The 13028-nt window shown below is 41.8% G+C and overlaps 2 protein-coding genes across 2 annotated transcripts; one reads left to right on the forward strand and one right to left on the reverse strand.

Moving 5' to 3' along the window:
• Window positions 1-316: 316 nt before the first annotated feature.
• LOC115691453 (pentatricopeptide repeat-containing protein At1g22960, mitochondrial-like) lies at window positions 317-3342 on the reverse strand. Its single transcript, XM_030618075.2, has 2 exons — window positions 921-3342; window positions 317-783 (listed from the first exon to the last, which is right to left on the reverse strand). Exon 1 carries the CDS (start codon window positions 3254-3256, stop codon window positions 1046-1048), a length of 2211 nt encoding a protein of 736 aa, XP_030473935.1. The 5' UTR covers window positions 3257-3342; the 3' UTR covers window positions 317-783; window positions 921-1045.
• Window positions 3343-7764: 4422 nt separating this feature from the next.
• On the forward strand, window positions 7765-12131 carry LOC115691448 (uncharacterized). Its single transcript, XM_056303287.1, has 5 exons — window positions 7765-8325; window positions 10257-10381; window positions 10687-11001; window positions 11094-11263; window positions 11612-12131. Exons 1-5 carry the CDS (start codon window positions 8047-8049, stop codon window positions 12025-12027), a joined length of 1305 nt encoding a protein of 434 aa, XP_056159262.1. The 5' UTR covers window positions 7765-8046; the 3' UTR covers window positions 12028-12131.
• Window positions 12132-13028: the final 897 nt, after the last annotated feature.

Genomic DNA, 13028 nt, shown 5'->3' on the forward strand with positions numbered 1-13028 from the left:
TTCAACACCTCGAATATAATGCAATTATTTATGATCCACCAAAAAGGACTGTAGGCTAGGAATTAATTACCAGAGATCAAAAACTGAAGTACGTCTTTGGAAATGAAGAAATGACCACAATAATTTTTAAACATGCCAATCATTGCAAAGTACATGCGTACAAAAGATTTCAATAAGATCTTTCCGTTTCGCATAGCTAACTTGGGACTTTTAAAGACTGTCTTGATGCATAGATAGTCCCTCAAGTTACATCACATCTTCTCCGGAAGACAACACAAAACAGTGTATAATTTGTAAAGCAGGAGACGCCAAATCATCACCAAATATCAAAGTTAGGCTTACATATCAAAGAATGGAAAGTACATCGATTCAATGAAGCCAATTACAACAAATACTTTGATTCTCCAATTAAAAAATGTATAATCTACAAAGAAGCAGAATGGCTCAACCATGCCGACTAGCAAGGGTTGGCTATCTAAATCCTACTTCTTCTCTCTTCACCGAGAACCAACCAAAAAGAAGAGGTTACACAAATCTCTGAATATCATAATATTCACAGCCAAGGATCTCCTCGGTAAATACGATATCTTTATGCTATGAATCTCAACCTCATACTCGGTATTGCCACTATATCACTATTTAGCCTCTGACTGAATGACTGGAAGATAGTCTCAAAAGCTGGTCACGTATAGATTATTAATGCCCACAAAGGGGGAAAAAATCTTGTATATACAACCATACCAGCAGGTTTAGTCTCTGACCTTGATGTATTAGAAGTTCCGCCTGAAAAGCATATTACCAGAAAGAAGTTAAGCAGGATATTGATATTCGTGAATTTTAAAAATGAATGGTAAATGCAAAGAGTAAAAGACACACCATAAGCAACTGACAGACAAACCCTGAGATAATGCAACTCTTACTTGTGGAACTGGTCAGGGAATTCATGTACGGTTGAAACCACTTTGAATTTAGCAAAGTGGCAAGCTTAAGAACTAGCACTTCTGCGGCTTACGATGCCTTCAGATTCAAGATGCTGCATAGAACTTTAAGTCACTGCAGAAGCAAATTCTTCGCTATCTGTAATCAGATCCTCTAGCAATTGAACTGCATGCAGCTTGTAGTCTTGGTTCAAATGCTTCATCAAAGCACTGTGGGTGACAAAATCAGGCTGCACATCTCTACTTAACATTTCTATGTATAACCTCAGTGCTGCTTGCCAATCCCCCCTATTGCAGTTCTCATTTATTAATATGGTATAGCTATACTTGTTAGGAATGATTCCTCTCATCTCCATTAGGGCAAAAAATTTGTAAGCCTGATCAATGTTCCTCACTCGGCAAAAACCATTGATCAGAGCATTATAGGTGATCACATTAGGGGTAATATTCTTCTCTTGCATCTCCGAGAAGTAAGTACCAGCTATCTGTAGCCTACCCTGGCCGGCATAAGCATGGATCAACACTGTGTACGTCACAACTGAAGGTACTAATCCTTTGCTCCGCATCTCATAAAACAGCTCCCTTGCTTTTCTGAGCTGTCCCATCTCCGAGAAAGCATGGATTATGCTGGTGTAAGTTACATGATCCGGCAAAAAACCATTGTGAACCATCTTTTGCAACAGGTCACATGCTTCTTCTAGGTTACCTACTTTACCAAGCCCATGCACAAAAATATTGTAAGTGATCAAATCAGGAGGGAAACCCTTTGCCAGCATCTCCTCTTGCAGGCCGACCGCCATACCAGCGTCACCTAGCTTGAGCTGACTTACTATACGAGTTGAGTACGAGACACGATCAGGCTCCAATCCCTTGCGCAACATTTCATTGAAGAAGCTTTCAGCCAAACATAAATCTCCCACCTTACACGATGCATTAGCCAGGATGGTATAAGTATAAACATCAGGAGGAATCCCTCGATTAATCATCTCATCTTTCAAGTGTTGAGCAAACTCCAAGTCGCCATTCCTACAAGCGCCATCTATAAGGGTATTGTAAGTGATGGCATTAGGAACAGCATCATGGTATTGTAGCTCCTCAAACAAGAGCAAGGCCTCTTTCATATTCCCCAATCTACAATACCCGTATATAAGAGTGTTGTAAGAAACCACATCCGGATGCAAATTCCTCTTGACCATCTCTGTGAATTGTCGTCTAGCATCAACCATCTTCCCCCATTTACAGAGGCCATACATCATGGCATTGTAAGTTGCCACGGTAGGAGATGCCCCTCTAACTTCCATCTCCTCCTCAATACCTAGAGCCTCAACAAGCAATCCCTTGCTGCAGTACCCAGAAATTAAAGGATTATAAATGTGTGCCGAGACCTCTATTCCTAACTTCAGCATCTTCTCAATCAGTCCCTTGACCTGTTCCAACTCCCCATTCTTGGACAACCCATTTATCAACACATTGTACGTAACATCATTCGGGAAGCACTCTCTCTTACGCATCTCCGCCAAGAGCTCCAGCGCCTGCTGCATTTCACCTTCCTTGCAATACGAATCCAACAAAGTATTATACGTGACAATGGTCGGCTTTATGCCAAACTCCTCCATCGTCCTATAGATCACTCGAGCTTTAACTATTAGCTTCTTATCTCTAAGAATCCGGAGAATCCTATTACAGTTCTTCACGTCCGGCAAGATCCCTTTCCCCACCATTTCATCAAAGGTCGATAGACAATGCCCAATCATCGACTTCTTGGTGTACACCCACAGCAGAATATCAAGAAGCTTCCCCAAGACCTCGAACCGTACTCCCCCGCCGATCAAAACGTCGAGAATATCATCCATGTCGAGGCTCACCGCCTTATCCACGACCCAATAAGCCGACCGCATCAAACCGTTGTCCGCCAAGATTTCAAGAACCACGCAGAACGAGCGCTCAGACCGGACAAAACCGTCCTGCACCTGCACCCATCGAAACAACCGCAAAGCAATCCTGGGTCTCGCGCGGATCGAGCCCAGGACCCGAGCGAGCAATCCGGGGTCGACAACCAGGTCCCGGAACTTATCAGACACCCACTTCTTGTTCGCAAAGGCCCGGGGCGTCCGTGCGACCGCGGTCAAGATCAGGTCTCGGTACAGAGATTCCGGGACCGGCGCGGGCTCGTCGGGAGCCAACGCCGAGCAGCCGTGGAAAGAGAAGCGGGGCGGAGGCGGCGGCAGCAGCAGCAGCCGTACCTTGAGGCGGTGGCGGGGGTGCGAAGCGGGGAGGATCGTGGCCAAAGCTTTGGAAGCTTTGAGAGGGAGGGTCATTGAGGAGGAGCGAAGCCGGTGCGACCGCCGCGCCTCCGCCTAGACCTTGAAGAGGAGGGGGAGGGAGGCGTCGTCGTTCGAGGTCGGCGGCGGCGGAGGTGGGAGGAGCTTTGGCGGCGGCTGCGACCGTGAGGCCCTCGGCAGCTCTGTCTTCCTCCGTGGTTGAAAGTCGGCCTTGCAGGCTCGCGGGGGGGGGGGGAGGGGACGGATCTTCGGAGGCTGATTGGGGCCTTAACCCTGTCCCGGCGTTTATAAGCACGGATAAGTCCACATAAAACCTGGATAGCTTATCCCAACACTAGATTGGGATTGTCTTATTCCGTTTTAATGAGAGACCAAAGGAAAAAGGAAATAGATGATCGAAAAAGCAAAGGAAAAGGGAGATCAGCAAGAGTCTTCTAAGCTCGATGTCAACGCACCTTCGGTGCGTAACGGCAAATGGGTCGCGACATTGCCGGTCGTTCGACCCAATAATAGGGCAAATCATCTGGTGATGGTCAATTGCATCCAATAAGATTGCTCACGACACAGTTAGCCCAAAAGGAAAAAGACATTTTCCTATGTGGGTAAGGAAAATCATAATTCGGATAGCGGACCCAAGGCTATGAAACTTGGGTGTGGGTTTTTGATGAGTCATGTCCCGCCATGCTCTACATCATGCTCGTACACACTCGTTATCTTAGGAGCCAAACACACCAAATAGGGAACTGCTCAAGAGCATGAGATTAATTTTTTTTTTTTGGTCGAAAGAGAGCATGAGATTAACAAGTGTTAATTCTGAGAACTGCTCCAAATGCAAGTCCAGCGAGTATTTGTTTTTTCTTTTTGAAGAAATTCATCTTCAACGAGAAAGTGGACACTAAAACGTAGGAACTTAACGAGTGATCAATTGCTTAATGGAGCTTTCCAATTTGGAATCCTAATTCAATCGGATTTAGGACTTCTTGACCATGTTGTCGGGTGAACTGCTGATGCTAGTGAATGAGATGGTTGGAGGCAGAATGGTACAGAAGGAAACTGATAAGAAAACGAGCAACTGAGCAGGAAGGAACCGATCGATATCCTATGCGAGCAAAACAGTCACAGGCTGGTTTGGGGGAACATGATTTTGATGCGTGGTGAGAATTACTAAGGCATCAAGGGACGAATTGTTTGTCAAAACAATAATGTATTATCAAGCTCAATTCTAAATTCTTACGGTGTAAAGGGACTAGGACTTAGCAAAAGAGTCGAAACACCTTCACCCTTGTAGCTTTGTGGTTCACATTGAAGCTTCATGAAAATGGCGAGACAGTCGAAGCATTGAAATTTTTGGAATTGCAAAGATAAATGATCATGTTTTCTCTCTCTTACTGAATTCGACATTCGCCGGCTGATCTACCTCATCGATATTGTGGGTGCTTATTAAAATTTCTTGCCTTAGTCAATGCTACAATAAGCTTCTTTGTTGTTTAAGATTTAGATCATGGATCTTCCTTTGGTGCGTTTGCGGTTTCTTTAGCATTGAATCATAAAGAGATTCTTAACATCAATGTTTGTCCATTTTTAGGTTCATTTACACCGGTATACTGTTTATACCAAACAATGAACATCACAAGACATGAAAGTATCTAGTTTTATTACTACAATTCGCTAAATAATGGATAGGATATAATGAAATCCATAAATTTCATATCATATTCTATCAAGTCATATCCTGACTAAAAATCTAAACGATCAAACGCAACCTAAAAACTTAGAAACTAGGTAAGAGCTTAGGAACTAGAAAACACACATAAAAACACATAAAAACTCGGATTTATGACTCTCCGGCCTTGCAAATCAAAATCACTAGCCGTGCCCATCAATCTGCATTCACTCTTCAAGTTCTAAGAACTCCATCTTGGACGTTTTGGACCCGATAATTAAATTAACCCACCCCTGCTAGGGCGACATGACACGTGCAAATCAAAAGGTGCCGGCGGTGATTTCCAGGGAAATTTTGGCTAGCTGCGACGTGCATCGCGCACATGCAACATTTTGCCCCAATCTGAGATGCCTTCTTGTCCAAAACATAAGAAGACGACATAGGAAGTAAGAATGCAAGCAAATCCTAGACAGAGAAAGGGAGGGCCGAGCGGAAGGAGGACGCTGGGTGGCAGCGACGGCACCCCTCGTGAACCAGCAAAAGGGTCAGGCGCAACACCCAAATCAAGAACCCTCACATGTCATTGAACTTCAATTGAACATAATAGAGTCTCGCGAGGAAATTGACCATCTAGGGTTTTTGTCCCGTTTGAATCATCAAAAGCTTGTTTTCCGATTCGAAAACCTTCCATTCGTAATAGGCGACAAAAAAGAACAAAGGAGCCAACTCCTATGCATGCTAATGTTCTCGACATGGAGTGTGTTAATACATCTTTTGTTTTCGTTAAGTAAAATGACACGGATACTTCATGAACTTTAATCCGATATGCAGCGTCGTTTTTGAACTTTCAATTTGTTCAATGCGATCCTTAAACTTTATCTCAATGTGCAATGTGATCTCTGAAATTTTGGTAGATATTTAATCTAATTCCTAAACTATATAAAAATATCCAATGTTACGATTTCACTAATTCAAGATAACGAAAATTTCTGATTTAGCTTTCAATATGGTAAGTTCGAATGGTGGACAAAAAGATAACTTTACACATGGATTATTCACTTAAGATATTCAACACAAATGAAGATATAATAATCCACGTAATCGAATAATGTAGATAATAACTTTTCCAAATTGAACAAATTAAAATGATTATTATATTTTAATTTGAGTTGAATATCTTATGTGGATAATTTACGTATAACTTTTCTTTGTCCATCGTCTAGACTTATCAGATTGAAAGCCAAATCAATAAATATCGTTAAACTCGAATTAATGAAAAGACAACAATAAATATTTTCATAGAGTCAAGGACTAGATCGAACATTCACTAAAAGTATATAGACCACATTAAACAAATTAAAAGTTCAAAAACGACATTGCACATCACATCGAGGCTAAAGTTGAGGGATCGCACTGAACAAATAAAAAGTAGCATTGTACATTGAGTCAACATTGCTAGTGGTCTGCCCTAAGAATCAATCAAGGTTGATACTTTAATATTCGTTGTGGATTAGGTTGTGTCGGAAATCGACATTCACTATACTTAGGTAGTCATAATGTCTTGCTAGAGACCGCTTATGACTTGTGGGCCAAAAAAAGTTTTGAGCACACTGCTAATGTTTAGTGAACCTACAGGGTCGCACATAATAGCAAACAAACTTAATATTTTCTGTGCGCCTTGATCTACTTAAGAGATAGATTTTAATTTATTCTCTTATTTAAATTATCTATGTGGTCGTGCGCATTATGAGATAACGATTAAACGTACGATTAAATGTGGACGGTTTGACGGGCCCAAATCGCCCAGCCCACTTCTTTTAATTCTACTGGATAATGAGGATGTATAAATAGATAGAGAATCGTTCTCTGTCTAGAGTTTTTCGATATAGTATCGAAAATCAAAAAGGCGTTGAAGAATAGAAACTTCAAGATCTTTCGCTAGCACGTGGATCGTTGGAGAATTTCATTCGTGTGTGTGGATATCGGTAGAGGCGCAACACTTGGAGCGCTAATCCAGACACAATCGGTTGCCAATTTATCTTCGATCTGCAAAAGGTACATTTCGGAATTCCTTTTTGATTTCAATATACGCATGGATCTTGTCTAAGATTCTATATTCCACTGCGTTGTTTTTCGTTGATGAACCCTACACATCTAGGAACCATTTGTGAAATCATCCCTTTTCTCTATAAGTTTCAAGCGGATCCTGGCCTCTTTGGGACCGGCTGGAACTAAAAAAACGGATAATGAGACAAATGATCCATGAACTTTAGCTCTATACGTAAAATGATCCATGAACTTTAACCCAATATACAATATGGTCTGTGAACTTTTAATTTATTCAATGCGGTCCCTGAACTTCTGATACATGTTTAAACGTGTGCATGAACTATACGAAAATGTTCATTATTATCCCTGAACAAAGGGACAATATTGAATATTTTTGTATAGTCCAGGGACTAAAGAGATCTTATTGAACAAATTAAATATTCATGGGTTACATTATACATTAAGTTAACATTTAGGGACCACATTATACGTCGAGTTAAAGTTCAGGAACAATATTAAATAAATTGAAAATTTAAAAATTACGTTGTATGTTACGTTAAAGTTTATAAATTATTTTTGTCATTTCCCGATGGCCTGGCCCGAAAAACGTCGATCCGGGCCGTGCGGGCTTTCGTGGTGTGGGACGATCTTGGCACCGTCGCCTGTTTTCCACGAAGGATCATGGACACCTTGTCTGCCCAAGAGCCAGCAGGAAACAGCGACAACTCGCAGCTTCAAGAACCCAACCCCCAATCTCTCATCGGCACGCACGCACGCACGCGCGCACGCTCGCTTCGCGAATCTTTCGCAGCAGTCAGTCACGCCCGAATCCCGCAAATCCTGCGGCGGCAGCACAGCATCACAGCGGCAGCAGCAACAACGACAACTCACTCGCCCCCACCTCCACCCTTCTCGGGACCCAGCGACGACGACAACCCACCAGTGCAGTGCAGTGCAGTGCAGTGCAGCGACCCTCTTCCGATACGCGCCTCTCCGCCCTCGGGGCTTTCGTAAATCACTTTGGTTCGGCTTTGAATCTCTGTCCCCCCCCACGCCTGCACCGCCCTTTTGACCCAAGAAAGTGCTCGGCGAGAGGGGGGGGAGGAGAAGAGCCATGCCGGGCGAGAGGGACGTTAAGAAGAAGGCCAAGAAGAAGAAGCGCGGAGGCAGCAAGAGGAAGATGACGGTCGAGCAGGCGCTCGCCTTCAAGTCCGTGAGCGAGTGGGTCTTCTTGGATTCGCAGTCGTCGTCGTCGTTGAGCGAGTGGGTCGATGACTTTGGGGTTCAGAAGAGCGCCGGGCAGAGGGTCGTCTTCGAGCTGCACTGCCACTCCAAGTGCAGCGATGGCTACTTGTCTCCTTCCAAGCTCGTCGAGCGAGCTCATGCCAATGGGGTCAGTGTTTTTTTCCTTAAATGTTTTGTTTTCTGTAGCCCTTCTATTTGTGCAATCTCTGAAGGGATGCTTTTGGGGATTGAGATGTTTTGATAAGGTTATTCTATCTAAAAATCTGAAGCTGTGTGTTCATCCGAAAAAAGATTAAGAGGAACAGAGGAATGTGTAGATTGGTGTTTTCGTCGTGTATCTTCTCAGTTCAGTGGCTCGCAGAAATGGAGGGTACCTCAAACTGTTAAGAGTAAAACCAAACCTGATTCTTGCTCTTAATCTTCTTTTAGCTGTCTTTCCTTTTCACTTGCAATACATATTGATGGTACATTTTGTTAGAAACTGTTTTTGCCCAAAAGCTCGAGTGTTGGGAAATGAGTCCATCTTTTAATACTCCCCATCGCTTGTATACCAGACTTCACGCAGGATGTGGGCGTGAAAACAGCCGCTTCAAACAATCAATAGGAGATAATAACACCACCATTCTAAGGAGATGAATTAATGTGGTTAAGAGGCAATGGCATGATTCAAACTTTTGACCTCTGCTCTGATACAAGATTCAGATGATCAATGAAACTCGTATGTTTATGCACAAGGAGACATGTACTAGTCGTGAGAAGTACTAGTGGAGTTACATGCGTCGTATAATTTTTTCATGTGAGGGGCCTATTAAGTTTCTAGAAAGTTATTTGGATAAGCTGTCTGTCCAAAAGCATTTGGTTTCTTGGAATCCTGCGAATGAGGAGTGGTGTCAGAAAGTTTCATTTTTTTTAATTAATCCACTCTTTTTGTTGAATGCTTTCGGAGGTTTGCTGAAGAAAAGTAAGCTAATTATGAAGTAAACTATTGAACAAGGCTATACAAATTGGTGTTCTTAAGATTTGGTAGGTTGGAATTATATCAGGAAGGGTCAGCACCACTTTCACTACGGGTGATGGGAGAAAAGCAATGTTCTGGTTTGGTAGACGTCGTAATTTCCAGCATTTAAAAACCCTCTTTTAGACTGGTTCCTTATTTCTTTCTATAAAGATGGGATTGGAGCCAATGTTCTTAAGGTGAAATGACGGATGTTTGCTTTGGGTCCAAATTTTTGCACTGTTCCAGGATCTTTAAGAGATCCACATTTCAACTGACTTAGAAATTGAATGGATTGAGAATCCAGGGTGCTAATAAAGAGAAGCTGATATGAAATCTAAGAAAAGGTGTGTGTTTACTTTCCGGCCCTTTTTGAGGTTTTTGAAGTTTCATGCAATTCCAGCTTCCTTAAGAGCAGATCAGAAAGTTTTTTATTCTCTTCTAAAGTTAACTTTACTCCTCCATGTTATCAGATACAATTATTAATATGTATATATAAGAGGAAGGTGATTATAGTTGGATGTTATTCCAACTGTAGAAGAGATTGTGAGTCAGTTAATCACCTATTCCTCACTGTCGTTGCCATTCGGCTTTGGTATTCAGAACCAACAAAATCTATTCTGATTTTGATCATGCTGAAGTTAGTTACAGGCTCGTGCAAAAGCTTGAGGTGGGGGAGGGGGGATTGGTGGTAATAAGAGATTCGAGGATTTTAAATATGGAAGTTGTAATTATTGAATAAACTTAACTTTGTTAACTTCCAAAGCCATCACCTAATTTATCGGAGAGGACTTTGGCTCTCTTTTGCAAGTTTTTGTAATTGTTCTTTTTGTTCCAGTTAAAATTTTACTAGCTTTATGTTTTATTAGCTTCTCTGCATTCTGTAGACATCCAGTGTGTAGTAAGAGGTCCTCTTATCATGAAAACAGAAAAGAGAGCTTAATTAAAAATGACTCGCGAGCAACTCTCAAGGCTTGACTTGTATTACTGATGTTTATATTTTCTGTGGATGCGTTTAGCTGTTGCTTCTGCTGTTGATGCTCTTTGGGTAGCACAAGTTAATTCGTACAATGTACTCATAACAGGTGAAAGTTCTTGCTCTGACAGATCATGACACTTTATCGGGTATCCCCGAAGCTCTGGAAGCAGCTCGGAAATTTGGCATTAAGATTATTCCGGGCGTTGAAATCAGCACCATATTCAATTCAAGGTGCTACTCCTGCTTTCTGACTTAAGGTTGATGGAAAGTTTGAGGGGACATCTATTTGTTAGATCTACATAATGATTAATTTTGGTGCATCGTAATAAGAGCAGACAAATCTTGCCAATGATTACTGAACTTTTTACTTTCTTTATTTAGTAGTTAGTGTTGCTTGCCATCACATTTGAGATTATAATCCATTGGTTACTTGGTGGTTGTAATTCTGATAAAGCTATAATGATCATTGCCTTTTGTTGATGCAATTTTCATTTTTTTGTTTCTTTAATCTGACATCTGGGTGATGAAATCTATAGAGAAGAGTCATCTATGGAGGAACCAGTGCACATTCTTGCTTATTACAGTAGCTGTGGACCCACAAGGCTTGAGGAGTTGGAGAAGGTCTTGGGTAACATAAGGGATGGTCGATTTCTCCGGGCAAAGAACATGGTTTCAAAGCTGAATAAGCTTAAGCTACCTCTGAAGTGGGAGCATGTTGCTAGGATTGCTGGCAAGGATGTTGCTCCAGGAAGACTGCACGTGGCTCGTGCTTTGGTTGAAGCAGGTCATGTGGAGAATCTAAAACAAGCTTTTGCACGATACCTTTTTGACGGCGGACCTGCTTATGCCGTGTAATTTTCTTTTGATTAATATTGTTTTTTCGAGAGGCAAGTGCCTTGCAGTTAGCAGACATTAAAGTATGATTGTGTTTTTATCTTCTCAGAGGTAGCGAACCCCCTGCTGAAGAAACCGTGCGACTAATATCTGATACGGGGGGTGTAGCTGTGCTTGCTCATCCATGGGCACTGAAAAACCCTGTGGCAATTATTAAAAGTTTGAAGGATGCCGGTCTTCATGGAGTGGAAGTCTATAGAAGCGATGGCAAATTGGCAGGTAAATATATGGAGTTTTTTAACCGTTAGGGTGCTATTATGTCTCAGTTTCTGGTTTATGCCTTTAGATGATATTGGTGTTATGAATGATTCAACCAGTTTGCCATTTTTCAGATAAGTCAGTATGACATTTGGTTGTTATCCCAATGTGTGTTAAGATTGATGCACGTCAATGTCTAGAGTTTGAAACTGTTCAGACTGTGGGACTAGTTTTGAATTTTGTGCATGCAATTTGCGTGTTCTTAGCAAAAGTTGGTAATAACATATTAGTAGCTTTTACCTTACCAAAAAAAAACATATTAGTAGCTTTGCATGTATATACTATTGATTGACTCTGTTTATTGAACAGCATACAGTGACCTCACGGATGCTTATGGTCTCTTGAAGATTGGGGGATCTGATTATCATGGAAGAGGGGGACATAGCGAATCTGATATTGGAAGTGTTAATCTTCCTGTTCTTGCCTTGCACGACTTTCTGACGGTAGCGCGACCGATTTGGTGTGGGGCCATAAAAGACATGCTCCAATCATATGCCAATGAACCCTCCGATGCAAATTTGGCAAGGATTACAAGATTCTCGAAAATCAGGATTCCAAAAGGAAGTCTGCCTCCAAGTCAAGGGGAAGACTTGATCGACCAGTGCCTATTATCATGGTTAACAGTTGATGAAAGGCGAAACGTGGAGTTTCAGGACATTAGATCTAGGATTTCAAATAGTTCAATCAAACAGGCGTCTGCGGAGGTGATTGTTGAGAAAAATTAGGCTGGTTTTTGGTAGACGTAGCGTCATCAGTGAGCAACTGAATTTTACAGGATTTACATTCTTTTTCCTTTGGGATTTATGCAATCAAATATTATATTTCTGAAGGTGCAGATAAATTTACAATTTTTTTCCTCCATTGGTCGCAATTACCAAAAGATGTTTAGTGCAGTTTTTATTCGGAATAAACTTATCTTGATTCGTTGGTAAGTCACAGGTAAATTGCTGGCATGGCCATTGTGCAGCCTGGCCATATACCCATCAATTAGATTTCCGCGTTAACATAGGGTACGGATGCTAGCACGACGGTGCAATCACTTTCATGTAGTAACGGTGTAAGGAGAACCACTTACTTCATTTTTCACGGAGTGAGCAATCGAAGAAACCCCGCTTACTTTCTTTCATTTTTAAGTGCAAAGAACAATGTATTAAAACTTTTTTCTCCTGAAAACCAGAGGGGAAAATGAATGACAGGAACAGCTCCATCATGAGTAATGAATGGCAGGAACAGCTCCATCACGAGTGACAGAGCCAACGGAGCCGTCGCAATAAACATTTCTCTTTCGCGATGTATTATTGATTTCGCGCTCGCAGATTTGTCGCATCATTCTAGCTTTGACAAATCAGTCACATTTTGGATTCATTCTGCTAGGGAACCTCTTCTCTGCTAGGATGTATCTTTCAAAGCTGATTCCAAGCCCAAATAAAAGGGGTGTGTTTGGTAGTTAAGAAACAATAGAGTTACTGAAAAACTGAAGTGCAAGCTCAAATGAGAATAATTTAGGATAAACTAGTTATTTTGCATTGACAAGTTTAGGAAAATGTCAGGTACCAAAAGTCCCTGATCATCAAGTTCTGTAATTTGGATGAGAGGGTCATCTTCATTTTCTCTACTCTCACACATTTTAAGGGTCGTCAACCCTCTTGTTCACTAGGACCACCATATGCCGGAGTTAGGCCGCCGTATCACTCCGACAAACTCCAAACAAACTCCAAACGGCCAC

Source organism: Syzygium oleosum, unplaced genomic scaffold (assembly GCF_021117445.2).
Source record: "Syzygium oleosum isolate NSW1041296 unplaced genomic scaffold, Sole_v2.1 Sole_v2.27, whole genome shotgun sequence".
Taxonomy (NCBI): Eukaryota; Viridiplantae; Streptophyta; class Magnoliopsida; order Myrtales; family Myrtaceae; genus Syzygium; species Syzygium oleosum.